The sequence below is a fragment of the Notolabrus celidotus genome, chromosome 2, assembly GCF_009762535.1.
Source record: "Notolabrus celidotus isolate fNotCel1 chromosome 2, fNotCel1.pri, whole genome shotgun sequence".
NCBI lineage: Eukaryota > Metazoa > Chordata > Actinopteri > Labriformes > Labridae > Notolabrus > Notolabrus celidotus.
Window position 1 is genome coordinate 18,551,302 of NC_048273.1, and position 14,569 is coordinate 18,565,870.

Here is a 14,569-nt window from a genome sequence, read left to right on the forward strand (position 1 = left end):
TCAAAACTTAAATAACTATTATTTTATTTCAATTGTCAGATATGGACAGTTGCAATATATATATTTTTCTCTTAGATTTCTTTGTAAACAAAGTAACACTGCACACTTTTTTTCCACAACTTGCAAAAAAACTTAAACCACCATACAAAAATACCTCGCTGGAAAATTTCAGAACAATTATAGAGCCAAATGCGTTATTTTCTCCTAAATCAAATTTTCCTTCACAACACAGTGTTTATTACTGACGGTATTAAACAGCTACGGATCATATTGAGGGGTTCAAAATGTTAACACGCTGAATATCAACGTGAGGAGCAGGCTTATAAATAATCTCCGTGGACGCATGGACATAGAAAGAAGACTCAGATTACTGAGTGGATTTACTGCAACAGGACAACTGAACAGGATCATATTTTCAGAATCAGAATCAGAATCAGCTTTATTGGCCAGGTATGCTTGAACACACAAGGAATTTGACTTAGGTAAACTGTGCTCTCTTTGTACAAGGCATAAGAATAAGACCTACAATAAAAATAAAATAAAAATAATAACAATAACATCAGCTATAAATACAAAAAGAACAACAAATAGGCATGACTAATATGTACAGGCTAAAATAATGTGATAAAAGTGCAGTGGTGCAGTGGTGTATGTTTTTTTTTTGGACTCACAGTGTCAAGTTTTCTGTCTACTCGTTCTTATTGAGAAAAATAAGCATTTAAACATGGTCAGGTGTCAGCCGGGAGCGCAACTGGGTCAGAATCAGTCCGGCGGCGGAGAAAAAAAGCGCTCGTGGAGACCTTTCACTCATCTGCAGCCCCCAGCTGAGCGTCTCCACTGTGCGCAACACCTTTAGTCAGATGATTCTGAAACATGCTTTAAACTTAAAACACCTCCACTCAGCGAGTGACGAGAGAGCAGCGCAAGAGACTTAATGATGTTGAACAAGCGGAGTATAATGCAGATAGCGCCCTCTACTGTTTAAAAATAATATCCAGATACAACTTATGTTGAATCAATTTTAATTCAACCATTATTTTTCCGTTTTTTACCGTCTTGCGATATATCCTTACATCCATACTTTTTATACAGCCCAAATAGCTGCTCCGACAAGGCAAATGACCAATTATAGATTTTTGGGTCAACACAATTTCAAGGGGGTGCAGGCCACCCCTGGTCATCCCTCTGGACATACCCTGCCTTAGTAATGCTCATGTTAAAAACAGCCTCTATCAATTTCAAGGCTGTACAACTGATTCCATCATCACCTAGAAAATCCAGATGTCACTGTCAAAAGTCCATAAAGCAAAACATCAATATTTTGTGCTTCTGTTACAGGAATATGTCAACAACACGCAGGTTTTTCAGCCTTTGTATTGAATCGTGTGTGCTCAGAAAGCAGAGGTGACCTTGTAAGCAAATGCAAGTAGTTAGCCTTGATTTCTTCCTCATTGCCAAGAGCTTTACAATGGAAATGGGAAAGGTTTGTCAACACAGCAATGGATAAACAAGGTTCTTCTCTCACAATATGCCATTCAGTCTAACAGCAAGAGAGAGAGAGAGAGAGAGAGAGTGAAAGAAGAGTCTGAGAGGTAGAAAAATATAGGGTGGATAGAGAAATACTGCCATCTTAGATGTAGCAGAAAAAGAGGAAAAAAAGAGGAAATGAAAGAGTGGTTACAATTAAAAGTCAAGTCACTCCCTGTCTGACAGCTTCACAATTAGCCTGCAATTATTCACATTCAGAAGCCCTATCACAAAGGAGTGTGAATGTTCAAAGACACGGCACCCAGGCAATAGAGGCAGCGCTGCAGCATTCGTTCTTTGTATTTCAGTTTTCACAACAGAAATGTGTTCACGAAGCTCATTTCAAAGCTGTTCTTTTATTCTGCTGCTCATAAATTTAACCTCCTCGAAATTCCAGTTTATGTATTTATTTTCCTTGAAAAAGCCATCTGTGAAACATCCTCTTTAACATTTCTAAACTGCTTAATGATATTTCCCAGCTTGACATAATCCATTTCTGATATATTCAAATCAATACCCCTGCTTCCTGAGCTGACCGCCAGTGATCCGATATTTCATGAACCAGGAAGACAGACAGACAGATAGACTTATGTTTTCTGTGCCACAGCTCTGAAGGCAAGGCGTCCATTAAACCATATCCATCCTTCTTCCTCCTCTGGTCTGAAGCCTGTAGACTAATGGCCTCGCTTCATGTCTTATTCTGTATGAAGCTGTCTTTCATCCTGCGCTGATAATGGAAGCCCAGACCAAGCGGGTTAAGTGAGGAAGCGGGATGGGAAACCAGACATTTGCACACATTGATAGTGACTGGATGGTTGAGGAAATTGGGAATATTTGATCTACACACGAGAAGATTATCTTGTAGACATTAAACCTTATGGTAAACAAACAGCCTCCCAAGAATTAAAAGTAGGAGTGAAGAAGTCTTTATCAGTGATGCCTCCTGTAGACCGGACAGATGATGCTCACTACGTTACCCAGCATCTTCCAGATAACACAGCAGGCAGGCGTCGTGTTAAACCGCTGAGTCCAGCTGTAAAAGGAGGCTGCAGTGTCGGTCAGTATCTGGCAGAGCTCCCAGCGCCCATCTGTGGATGTGTCACCTTCATTATGAACCTGAGCACAGCCATGATGGTCTCTGTGTGACCTCACTGCCTCAGAGACTTACGCCTTCCTGGAACTGTGAAGTGAAATGCTGAAACCGTAAATGAAACGAATAAATCATGAGCTTCTCTGCTGAGGATTGAGATGTAGTCAGCGTGTAGTTCTCTCTTTTTACAAACCTAAACCTAGACGCTCGTAATAGAAGACATGACGTAGGATTTCCTGGTTTGGGCAGAATTCCCAAACCGTCTAAGATTCAGCGAAACGTCGGACTATAAAGCGGATTACTTTACTCAGGATCAATATGGTCTGCACAGTGGCTTTAGACTTATTGCTGTTTCAAATGCAGTGGAGATACTTACAAGTCTAATGTTAATTTAACCTCTCAGGATTTATCTCATGTACAGAAAGAGGCAGGATGTTGCATTATGGACAGGGAAAGTGCAAACTTCTAATTGACAGAGAGGAGATGCTTGGAGGGCAATTAACTAAATGGACAGACTAAATAACAAGATTAGGAATCATTAATGTGACAAATGCAAATGTTTCTCATCAATGTACACATGGTTTCAAAGACATCTCTTTGGCTGGAACATCAAATAGACAAAACCCAACTAAAGCCATGTGACGAAAGAGGAACATTTGTCCTGCTGGTCTTTGTGAAAGGCTGATCATGACGGTGAGGAATGGAAGTAAAACGAGTCCGACTGTGAAGGATCAGACAATTTTGAGCTGATAGCACAGAGGGGGAGATAAAAAAATAAAAAAAAGAGGAGGCTGGATAAAGGGAGGAGAAGAGACACAGAGAGAACAAGAGAACACCAGAGGGAGGTGAGAAAAATTGGCATATAGAAGTAGAGGGAAATCACAGAATTAATAGATATCAAAACACAGTTAATGGTAATAAAGGAAAGGAGGAAGGAGAAAAAGGATATAAGAGGAATAGGAAGGAGAGCAGAGGAGGTGCAATCAGGAGCCTGGGGCTGAACACATGTCTGCTGGACTCTGCTGGAATAGAGATGAGCGCAGAGCTGACAGCTTTTATAACTTCATTTCATGTACTGACCCCTCATTCATAATAAGAAGATGAATTGCAGCGTGTGTACGCACACACAGTTTCAGTTGAACATACATTAACCTATGAAGATAAAGACACGCCTCTCTCTCTCTCTCTCTCTCTCTCTCTCTCTCTCTCTCTCTCTCTCTCTCTCTCATCTCTCTCTATCTTTCTCTCTCTCTCTGCCTGCTGAACTCTGTCTCACCTCTGCTCCTCCTTCTTCCATAGACAATATATTTACATCTGGAGCTGAGGGTAGTCACTGGATATAGATACATTGTGTGTGTAAACCAGTAATTCTTTGCAGAATTAAAATGCTTGGTTGGGTGAGAAATAAGGTTGAGTGATCTCCAGTTGCAGGATTCTTAATTACCTTGTTGATTGACTCGGTTGCCCAGGTAACAGATTAGAAATCGCTCTTTATAGTAGGGACTGATTGTTCTTGTTGTGAACTGGTTTCCATCAGAGGAAAACGAGCCTGTTGCTGCAAATGAGCCGGTTGAAGTGTTCTGTTTTTAATCCTGTTCAACCCCATGAGTGCCTGTGGATAACAATAGAAACCTGGTGCATGTGTATGTGTGTGTGTGTGTGTGTGTGTGTGTGTGTGTGTGTGTGTGTGTGTGTGTGTGTGTGTGTGTGTGTGTGTGTGTGTGCGTGCGTGCGTGCGTATACGTGTGTGACCGACTCAAAGTAATTGTGACAGGAGCCAGTGACCACCAATTGTCCCTACTGAGCATCCAATCAATTGTTCTTCTCACCCTGCTTAACCTTTTTTATGGCCCAGTGGCTAACCAGCCTGCCGGAAAAAGAGGAGCATCAGTCTGAACAGAAAGTGAAGGGTTAAATACGTGCACTCTTTAAAAGCTAAGGGAATCACATCAGTGCAGGTTCTCTGGTGAAAAGAGTATATCGTCCACAAGTTAGTTTAATCTACAGTTGGGAAATCTCAGTGAGGCCGTAGGGACTCCTTCCATCCCATCGCTCAGCCGCGGCAGAAAACGGCACAAAGGCACCGACAGTTAATGTTGCAGCACAGCAGTAACTCTCTGTTAGAAACATCCTACCCTGCTTCCCGGCGCCTCACTGGCTGCGACCAGGAAGATGGAGTGATTGTGACAAATGGGAACGAGTCTGGTCTCTGTCTGTGTCTGTGTGGGGCGACTGGGTGCTGATTTATATCAGCACCCACTGGGTGCTGTTTTATATATCAGCACCCAGTGAGGAACAAGCACACCACAGCCCCAGTGATCCTGCAGAGACGCACAGATGCTGCTGAGCACTGCTGATCATCACAACACTGAAAACTGCTAACTTACTTAGAGCTTGTCAGAAGCAAGACTTCCTCTAAAATCAAATCTGGGCTGTACTAAAATAGGATCATAGTGGCTTTTATTGCTTTGAAATATAGCATATTTTTGTTCATACTCTAAATTGTAAAAAAAAGAAATACGTACATCTGTTTTTATAAGACAGGTTAATGGGAAAGCAATCCGTCCATCACAAATACTTGAACACTGAACAAAATCAGTAGTTCTCAGGTTTTGGTAAAGTAAAGTCTGACAATAAATGTATTTAAGAGAGGGGCAGCTGTGGCTCAGTGGGTAGAGTCGGTCGTCTATCAATCGAATGGCTGGCGGTTTGATCCCAGCTCAGGCAGTCACATGCCGAAGTGTCCTTGAGCAAGACACTGAACCCCGAATACCATCAATGAGTGAATGAGTATGAATGGGTGAATGCGACGAGTAGTGTGTAAAAGCGCTTTGAGTGGTCAGACAGACTAGAAAAGTGCTATATAAGTATGATTACAAGTCCATTTACCATTACCATTACCAAGACAGATTGTAGAAGTTTGCTTGTCATTTTTTTTTAAGTACTTTAAATTCTGACTTTGGATAAACATATTTTTTTTAAGTTCTTAAGGAATTACATTTGGTTGATTAACATGTTGTCACCCTGTTGTGACTACATAAAGATGAAAGGTACTGGAATATAACATATATATGATACTTGAATGCTGTTTAAGTAGATATGATTAGTGGAGAAGAGGAAGTTAATCAATTATATTTAATTGTGTGTCCATGCCCTTATTTCATAGGTATGTTTTTTGCCGCCCCTGCATTTATCAATGCTGCAGTTGGGACACTGCAGCCCCAAAAAGTCTGGACACACCCCTGTCTAGTACTGTCTATATACATGTCCAAAGATGTAGGTACTGCCCTTTTATAAAGGAATGAAACATCAACTCTCAATATAGTCTTTGTTATGTAGGAAGAAGCAGGGATGGTGTTTTCCACACCTCTAGGATACTGAGACCAAAATTAAAACATTTAATGCCATTATACAAAAAACCTTGTGCACAAGTTAAATCATTTGAAATAGGTATTTCATTAAAGTAAATATTTTAAAGTAGCTGATGGTTCATGCAAGTTATAGTAACTCTAGTAAAAATGTATCAATGTTATGAGCTAACTAGTAAATTTCATACAGAAGCAACATCTGCAGCCACAAAAGAGTGCATGTTGTGCTTCTGTCCAGTACAGACTTCCTTTCTCAGCTGTGCTTTTAACTCCACAACTGAACGAGCTGCGGGAGAGCTTGTAATTTGATCTTTAGTCATCCTCGATATGGAGGACAATGTTTTATGTAAGTGGATATTAAACTCTTAATGTAATAGTTGTCCACAGGACAGCTATTAATCATTGCTGGAGTATTCTTTGCAAGATGGCTCCCTCTAGTGGTCAAAGTACTGCTGTAAAACAGGCATGTCAAAAGTACGCCCGGGAGCCAATCGTGGCCCAAGGTCAATTTATTTATGGCCCCAAGCTTGCATCTTAAGATATGTTAATTATAGCACAGAAATGAATCACATTCTGAATCATCTGTACATTTGCAGTTTCTTTCAAGCGCACAAACAAAACTAAGTTCAATCCAGAAACGTCTCAAAAGCTTCATATCGACTACTTGTATAAAGCCAAAGCACAGTGAATTCTGCAAGATGGCAATAAAGAAGAAACACAAGAACTCTTAAAGTTTACAGGTTTTCAAATGTATGATTATATCATGATTTGAAAATGTTGTTTATGAACACTAAAAGTTCAGAAGACACAAAAGAGGACACAAGACAAGATCAAAAATATGAAATTGTACAGAAAAGGCAAAAGTTGGTGCATAAAAAATGTTCAGAATGTAGGAAAATCATTATTTATTATTATCATTATTCTTAAAATGTTGTCTGCTGGACAGAAAAGTCTGAAAAACAACAGGAAAAAGAAGCGTGATGAAATACAGATCAAGATCCTACCATGTGAAAATAATGATACAATATTTTTTCCCACTTTGCCCGACCCTAATGAAAAACAGTTTCCTCCAGAAGATAAGTTTGCTAATGTTTACGTGGCTTGTGGGGAACTGAGGTCTTCCTAGTTACTGATTTAGTGAGAACAAAAAAGTAAAATAATTGTTATTAAATAGAAATTTCATATATAACTTTTGTGAGTATCAAGTCTCAGTAGGAGCCACTGGCCCTGAGGTATTCTGACAACGTCAAATGTGGCCTTCTTTGAAAAAAGTTTGGACACCACTGCTTTAAAACTTGCTCTGAAAAACCTTAATAATGTGATTCTCAATCTCTAGAGGTTCATTTAAAAACACAATTCCTATCATGCCGGATGTTGAAATGATCTTTTATGCTTACTTGAGTAGTTATGTCTGATGGGTTTTTTTTCTCTCTGTGTGTATTTTCTTCCAGAACAAGGACATACAGATGCCGACATGTTCTTCTACCTGCTGATAGTATTCTCCACAATCAGCTCCCTCTACACACTGATCTGGGACCTGCGCATGGACTGGGGCCTGTTTGACCGAGGAGCTGGAGAAAACACCTTCCTCAGAGAAGAAATAGTTTACCCACATAAGGTGGGGTTTGATAGGAGTAACAAGCACACTGTGTAATTATTTCATTGAAACACTTAAAGCTCCTGTGGGGAAATTTTGGTTTGTGTTCTTTTTGGCGGCTCCTGTAGACAAACCGCTCTGATCTCATTGCTGATTTTGTCCTTTTCATCAATAAGTATTGTGTTCAGTAAAAAAAATCACACTTATATGTTTTGAACAGTCAACTTTATGAATCATCAATAATCCTTGACCTGGAATTTGTAGGAAAAGGCTGTTTCAGCAGCGTCAGTTAATAGCACTTACCTCCTGTGAGTGGTCTTAGACATTAAAAATAACCATGTAGAAATAGTCTATCTTTAGTCTGATAGTCTTTGAGGTCAGAAACAGACAGTATCAGTATTAAAGTCAGTCTGCTTCATAACCAGCTAAAAACTCCTCACAGGAGCTTTAAAGCTGCTGTTGGTAGGAATGGTGTAAAAAACGATACTTTTTTTCTGCTGGGTTTGGAGAAAAGGTCATAATGCCCATCCGTACTCATCAGTAAGTGGAGTCATTTGAGACTATTGCGAAATCTCTGCATTTTCCAATGCCTTTGTATCAAGCAATGTTATTATTCCCCTCGTTCCGTTAGCTAATCTCCAATCCTCTGTCCTGACTGGTTAAGGGGCGGTCCCTACTACGTCCTCCGATTGGTTATGAGTCCGGCACTATCATGACTGCACACGCCGATCTGTGTTGGAGGGCTAAGAGGAAATCTGGTTGGGAGGGAAAGTGTTGACATTTGAAGTCCCTCTCTGAACAGATGTTTACTCTGTCACTACCAACATCAGCTTTAACTCATACAGGACTTTTCAAAAAACAGTAGTAAAGTGCTTTCTTGTCAAAAAACAGTGCATACCTAAGACACTGAGGGAATTTTTACAAAATCAAGGCCACACGCATGCTTACGTGCGGTTACACGCACACACAAACACATACACACACACGCACAGACTGCATCCCTAAACTTTGTACCTCTTCATCCAGGCCTACTACTACTGTGCCATCATAGAAGATGTGATCCTACGTTTCGCCTGGACGATCCAGATCTCTTTGACTACAACGACCAAGATTCACTCTGTGGGCGACATCCTAGCCACTGTGCTGGCTCCTCTTGAGGTCTTCAGGTAGGTTTTAATAACATGATAACTTACTCTCTACACAAAACTTCAGCCACACATAAAGCTTTGCTGGATAAAGACATTGTCCCCTTCTCTCTGCAGGCGCTTTGTCTGGAACTTCTTCCGTCTGGAGAACGAGCACCTGAATAACTGTGGTGAGTTTCGAGCTGTGAGGGATATCTCTGTGGCTCCTCTCAACGCTGACGACCAGACGTTGCTGGAGCAGATGATGGACCAGGAGGACGGCGTCCGCAACCGCTCAGGCAAAAAGACCTGGAAGAGATCCTACAGCCTGTCACTCCGACGCCCCCTGCTGTCCTCCTCACAGTAAGAAATGCTCCAGACACTCGAAACACCTGAGACGTGAATTTTATGCGTATGTCCTGCAGCAACTCCACTGGCTTCCAATTAAATACTGCATCATTTTCAAGATTCTGTTCCTCACCTACAAGGCCATCAACAACTTAGCTCCTCAGTACCTCATTGACCTCCTCCAAACAAAAATACCCACCCTACCGCAGTCTCAGGTCCTCCTCTTCCATCCAACTCACCCTCCCACCTGTTCGCTTGACCACCATGGGGTCGAACTCTCTCCCCCTGGATGTACAAAATTCCACCTCTCCCACCACCTTCAAATCCCGCCTAAAAACTCACCTTTTCCGCCAAGAATACGCACTCTAATCTGTCTCTTTGGGACTGGAATGACTTCCCCTCTCCCTTTCGTTTTTCTAGTATTGTATATTTATTCTAATGTATTTATGTATTTATTTACTGTTGAGTGTTGCTTTTATTATGGCTATGTTGAAAAGTGACCATGGGTGTCCAGAAAGGCGCCTATAAATAAAATGAATCATTATTATTATTATTATATGTGTACATTTTGTACATGTACATTTTTTTTTAACAATGAAAACTCCTAGGATAAGTTGAAGGTCCAGACACCTCAGTGAAATGACTTCACAGAGGATAATAGTTGACATGATTTTAAAATGTTTGTGAGTAAAAAAGTAAAATATAAATCAATGTATCTATTTGAATAATTAAATCTTGTTATTTTTTACCTCTTTTTCAGATCCAAAAAGGACACCAAGGTGCTAATCGAAGACACGGATGATGAGGCCTTCAGCTGAATCCACAGGATTAGCACATACACACAAACACACTCACAGTCATAGTATACTTATAAGGACCTCGTCCACTAACACCCAAACCTCAACCCTTCTCCCTCATAGAAAAAAGTCTAGAAACCTCTAACCCTCAGTCTAAACCTTTAAAGCAGTGAGGACACACACTGCCCTCACGTTGGACAGCTTACCTCATCTTTACATCCTGTTGTGTACATTTGGTCTTTATAAGTATAGATAGAAACACACACAACACACACACACAAAAGATAAACCTGCTGAAGCACAAACATAGTGTCACAATACTACATTAGAGGAGAGAGTAAATGCAACACAGACAAACAGCGAGACAGATGGACAGACGTTTAGGGAAATCTTCTGCATGTAACTGGAAACACTGACCACACTGCCCTGGGATTATTCTCTTCTGTTTTTTTAAATGACTTTTTATTGAATTATGAGTAGTTTACTTTGAGACACTTGTGTTTCCTTAGATTTTTCTTTACTTTTTCTGGATTTATGTTGAACAGCTGCATAAAAAGGCTACAGATGACTGTTTACACGTCTTTATAACTACTCTAGGATCAACAGGGAGAAGACAAGCCAATCAAAAGACTAAACATGAATCAATACAAACCTGAGGAAGGACTTGACGCAAATCACAGCATATCGTAACAAATCAACTAGTTTCAGCTCGTTGATTCTTTTATACTTCATCTTTTTTTCTTTTTTTTTAATACTCTCAGTCACAGCCCTGGAGGCACTTGCAGGAAAAGTGCATTTAATACACGAAACATAAAAATAACGACAACAAGGGATGTTTTTTGATTCAAACATTTCTAGTCTGTGAAGTTGCTTTGTAATATATTTAATATATTTTGATGTGCATTGTTACTCTATTGTAGTTGTTAAGTACTTCTACATGTGTCGTTTCTACTAGTGAGACTAGTTTGAGCATCCACACAATGATTGTTAATGTATTTTATAATGTCTGGAATGTTTTTTCTTGGTTGTGCCACATTTCTAATAAGCTCGTAGTGAGACCTTAATATATCCCCAGGTTCAAATTAGCGCAAACTGATTGTGATAATGCTGTCATCTTAAAGTGCCCTATTAGCTGTAGTTTATTTATATGCATTGCTTTTATTTGCATTAACTACCAAAGCTTTCTTATGTGAATGTGACTGTGGTTACAGTGGCTCTGTCCATCCAACCTGCACAAAGCTTATCTACAAAAGTTCATATATATGTCATATATTGGGCTATTTGAGCAGGTAGTCTCCCTGCTGTTATAATCACAGTGATTTTAGCAGCTTCAGACTTTTAGTTGAAGTGTTAGTGAGTCAGAACAGCATACTTTCATGCCAGTGGTTTTCAAATGGGAACGGGACCAGGGAGGAAAATGTGAAGCACATTTAAAATTGAATGAATCTGAGTCATAAATGTTGTAATAAACAAAAAAAGGAACAAGAGTGCTCTGATGAAAACAAGCCTTTAAAAATTCTGCTCTGTAAGATTTTTGAGATAGCACAACAATATGAAAAAAACATGGTCTGATTGGTCAAGACTAAACGTGAAAAGTTTTGTCTGTCAGCCTTGAGTCTGTCATTTTATGTTGCCCGAACAAACACAATTCTTATATGTGCGCAAAGACAATTCCTGTTTCAAGCTCAAGCTAAATTCAAGTAAATGCAACTAAACTTTAAATGTCTCTTTATAGTACGGGGTCAAAAATGATTGACTATTTTGGTCAAACTACTAAGAGAGATGTGACAACAGAGAGTTTGAAGACCACTGGTTTATTATTACAACACTCAACACTTTCAACCTGCTGAAAAGCGTGACAACCTTCCCCCCAAACACACACAGACAATGTCTGTTGCTTGATGAGCATTTTTTTTATACTTTTCTTTGAATGTGCTGCTGAAAATGGTTTCAGGGAGCTTTTTGTGCCATGTAGGGGGTTTCCTACAACAGAGAGTTAGTCTTTAACACAATGAATCTGTCCTCTTCTGATGTTAGTTCGTCTAAACTGGAAATTTGGCAAATATAACCTCTTGTTCTGGTATTGATTGAGTTCAAATCTTGCAAATTTTGAGGTCACTCTGATACAAAGTTCTTAGGCTTTAAATATCCATCACTTGTGATATTTTTCCCTGCTCCACTCGACTTTAAGGACCCTGAATCAGTCAGCATTTCAGTAACCCAACATATATTGTTTGTCTGATGTGTACTGTTGCCTTTTTGTTTTAGCACTTTAAAAAAAACGGTTTCAATTGTTGAGATTTGTTTAATCAAGTGTCATTAACTCATGCAAGACAAGAAAAGCTATATTTTTTGTTTGTTTGTTTTGCGCGTTGCTACTGCTGAAAAAGAGTCCCTAGCTTCCAGAATGGGAAGAAAACTCTAACTCGGGTACAAGTTTCACAGTGTGTTCCTGTTTGCCCCCCCTCTCTCTGCCCCCTGCTCTGCTGTTTCTCCCTGAGGCTGCTCTTCGTCATCACCAGCCCATCATAAGACTAAACCAAGAGAGCTGTGAGACACATGTCATAGAGAAAGTCCTGTTTCTTCTTCTTCTTCTTCTTCTTCTGTTTCTGTTTCTCCTGTAGCAGCTCTAAGAATGAAAAGCATCCATGTGCAATGAGCTCAATGTGAACTGGATAGTGAGAGAATGTGTTTTACCTGTTAAAATGTAGAAGATGGATAGTTTCCCTATCTATATAGACACACTAAACTCATGCCATATTACACACACACACATGCACTCACACACATATTGCCTCTCTCCCAACACTACAGCAGATAGTTTTGTAAAAAGACTGTGTTGTCATGCCTGCATGCTGCTTTTGTTTTACATTGTACATAGATCTTAATTTATTTGACATAATGTGTATATTAGCAATCATTGCATCTACTGTGTTGATGATTGAGCGCATATATTGCCATTTTTGCTCCAAACAAACAGTATTTTGGAGGTGATGAGGAGCCTTTTTTTGATTGGTCACAATCTTGCACTCTTTTTCATGTGTAAATCTTTTCAAAATGTGTTTGTATAAAAACAGAGAAAAAAAACACAGAAGTGGAAAATGTGATTGGTCATATCTTATTGGTGATTTCCTCTCATTTCAAGGCTCCAACATCTCCGCAATGGTGTGGGACAAAAGGGGGCAGATGACTGTCTCCTGAAGCTGTAACACTGTTTGTACATTTGTGAATGTGCATGAAATGTTGTGGACGTTCCATGCTTCGTTGTTGCCGCCCTGCTGACAGAAGCACTTTGTCATACTGTAAGGCACAGGAACAGAGCCCAGAGGACCCTCATTATAACAAGATGCTGTTAAACTGATCCCAGATCTGCTGACAAACACATCTCAGATGTTTTATTTGCTCTCTGGAAGCATTTTTGAGATGCTTCTCTGTGAGAGAACAAATGTTTTAGTGACTAGTGTCTGTTCACAGATGTTCAGTATGTGGAAACAAAAACAGGGTTCTTTTGTAGAGTTTGTGTTTTTGATGAGATCATGATGGCGAGAAGCCCTCAAATCCCATTTGTTTTCTCATGGGTGAAGATGATTTTGTTTTCACTGCTTGCTGAAACCCCCCTGATGTTCAAGTGCTCAATATTTGTCCCTCTCTCGATGTTGTTCGTACCCGTTCTCTGATCTAGCTCAACGTGATAGTCCCTGTAGTTTGGTAAATTGATGTTCTACTTTGATAAGATACAAAAAAGATAATAGATGACATACATTGTGTCTAAATGTGATTTTAAGAGACATAAAGAAAGAAAGATGTCTTACATTCTGAACCATCTTCCTCCCCCGAGTCCTTTTTACAGAGTAGTTTGTACATGTTGAGTGTATAACACTGTTCTATGATGGTTTTCCTGATGGTATTTGTATTTCTGTATCCACTTTGGTGATCCTGTCATATCTGGGTTTTATAAACCACGATTATTTTTAAAACTCACTCTGCCTCTTGACTCTTTTTTTCTCTTTAGCTTTGAAATTTGAGCTGTGCGAGCAGATTCTCATGATTCATTTTGTCACAGATTGAGTTCTCAGTCTTTCTTTTCGGAGTGAGTGACCTTTAGTGAGCACAGCTACGTGCACAATAACACATACAGAACACACACCCCCTCCCAGGTCTCATGTTTGCTGTGGTTTTTCAGGTATTTCTGTTTCCTCTGCTACTTTTTGTGCATTTTGCTAGAGTTTAGCTTTTCTGTTGCTCCATTTTTTTTGTTAATGTCTGCTCTATTTGCAGGGGGACAATCTTTAGATGTCAGCTTTTCCTCATGTGAGTAAAATAGACTGTGTGTGAAGCCTGGTGGTGAAAAGTGGAGTTGCGGCACCAAAAAAAAAAAAAACCTTGAGAAACGCTTCAGAGAGAAAAACAGCGTTTGGGGATTTGAGTCATTTTTTTCGTGAGTCCCTGTGGGTAGACTGAATCGGAGCCGTAATGTTCAGTGTGCCGGTGAGGAGGAATTAATCACCCTGAAAAGCCTGAAAATCGTACTTCCTGGCAGAGAGGAGAAACACCAAATCAAAGGTAGACACAGTTAAGGTTATGACAAGCCACCGTGAAATAAACTCTAAAAAAAGAAATTCATAATCTCTTCATTTAAATGAAAAAAAACGTGTTGCTTGTGATTAAAGCTCTATGTCTGAAATCCAATCAGCAGAAAACAGCATACCAGCATGTAA

At 39.8% G+C, this 14,569-nt stretch overlaps 1 protein-coding gene across 1 annotated transcript in view; it reads left to right on the forward strand.

The window, feature by feature from the left end:
• xpr1a (xenotropic and polytropic retrovirus receptor 1a) overlaps positions 1-13,832 on the forward strand; it is an 80,208-nt gene extending 66,376 nt beyond the window's left edge. The window contains exons 12-15 of the mRNA XM_034708149.1: positions 7,437-7,603; positions 8,609-8,748; positions 8,845-9,069; positions 9,815-13,832. Of these exons, the coding sequence (XP_034564040.1) occupies positions 7,437-7,603; positions 8,609-8,748; positions 8,845-9,069; positions 9,815-9,872 (590 nt within the window). The 3' untranslated portion in view covers positions 9,873-13,832. The remainder of the gene's footprint in view (positions 1-7,436; positions 7,604-8,608; positions 8,749-8,844; positions 9,070-9,814) is intronic.
• The last annotated feature ends 737 nt before the right edge of the window (positions 13,833-14,569 follow it).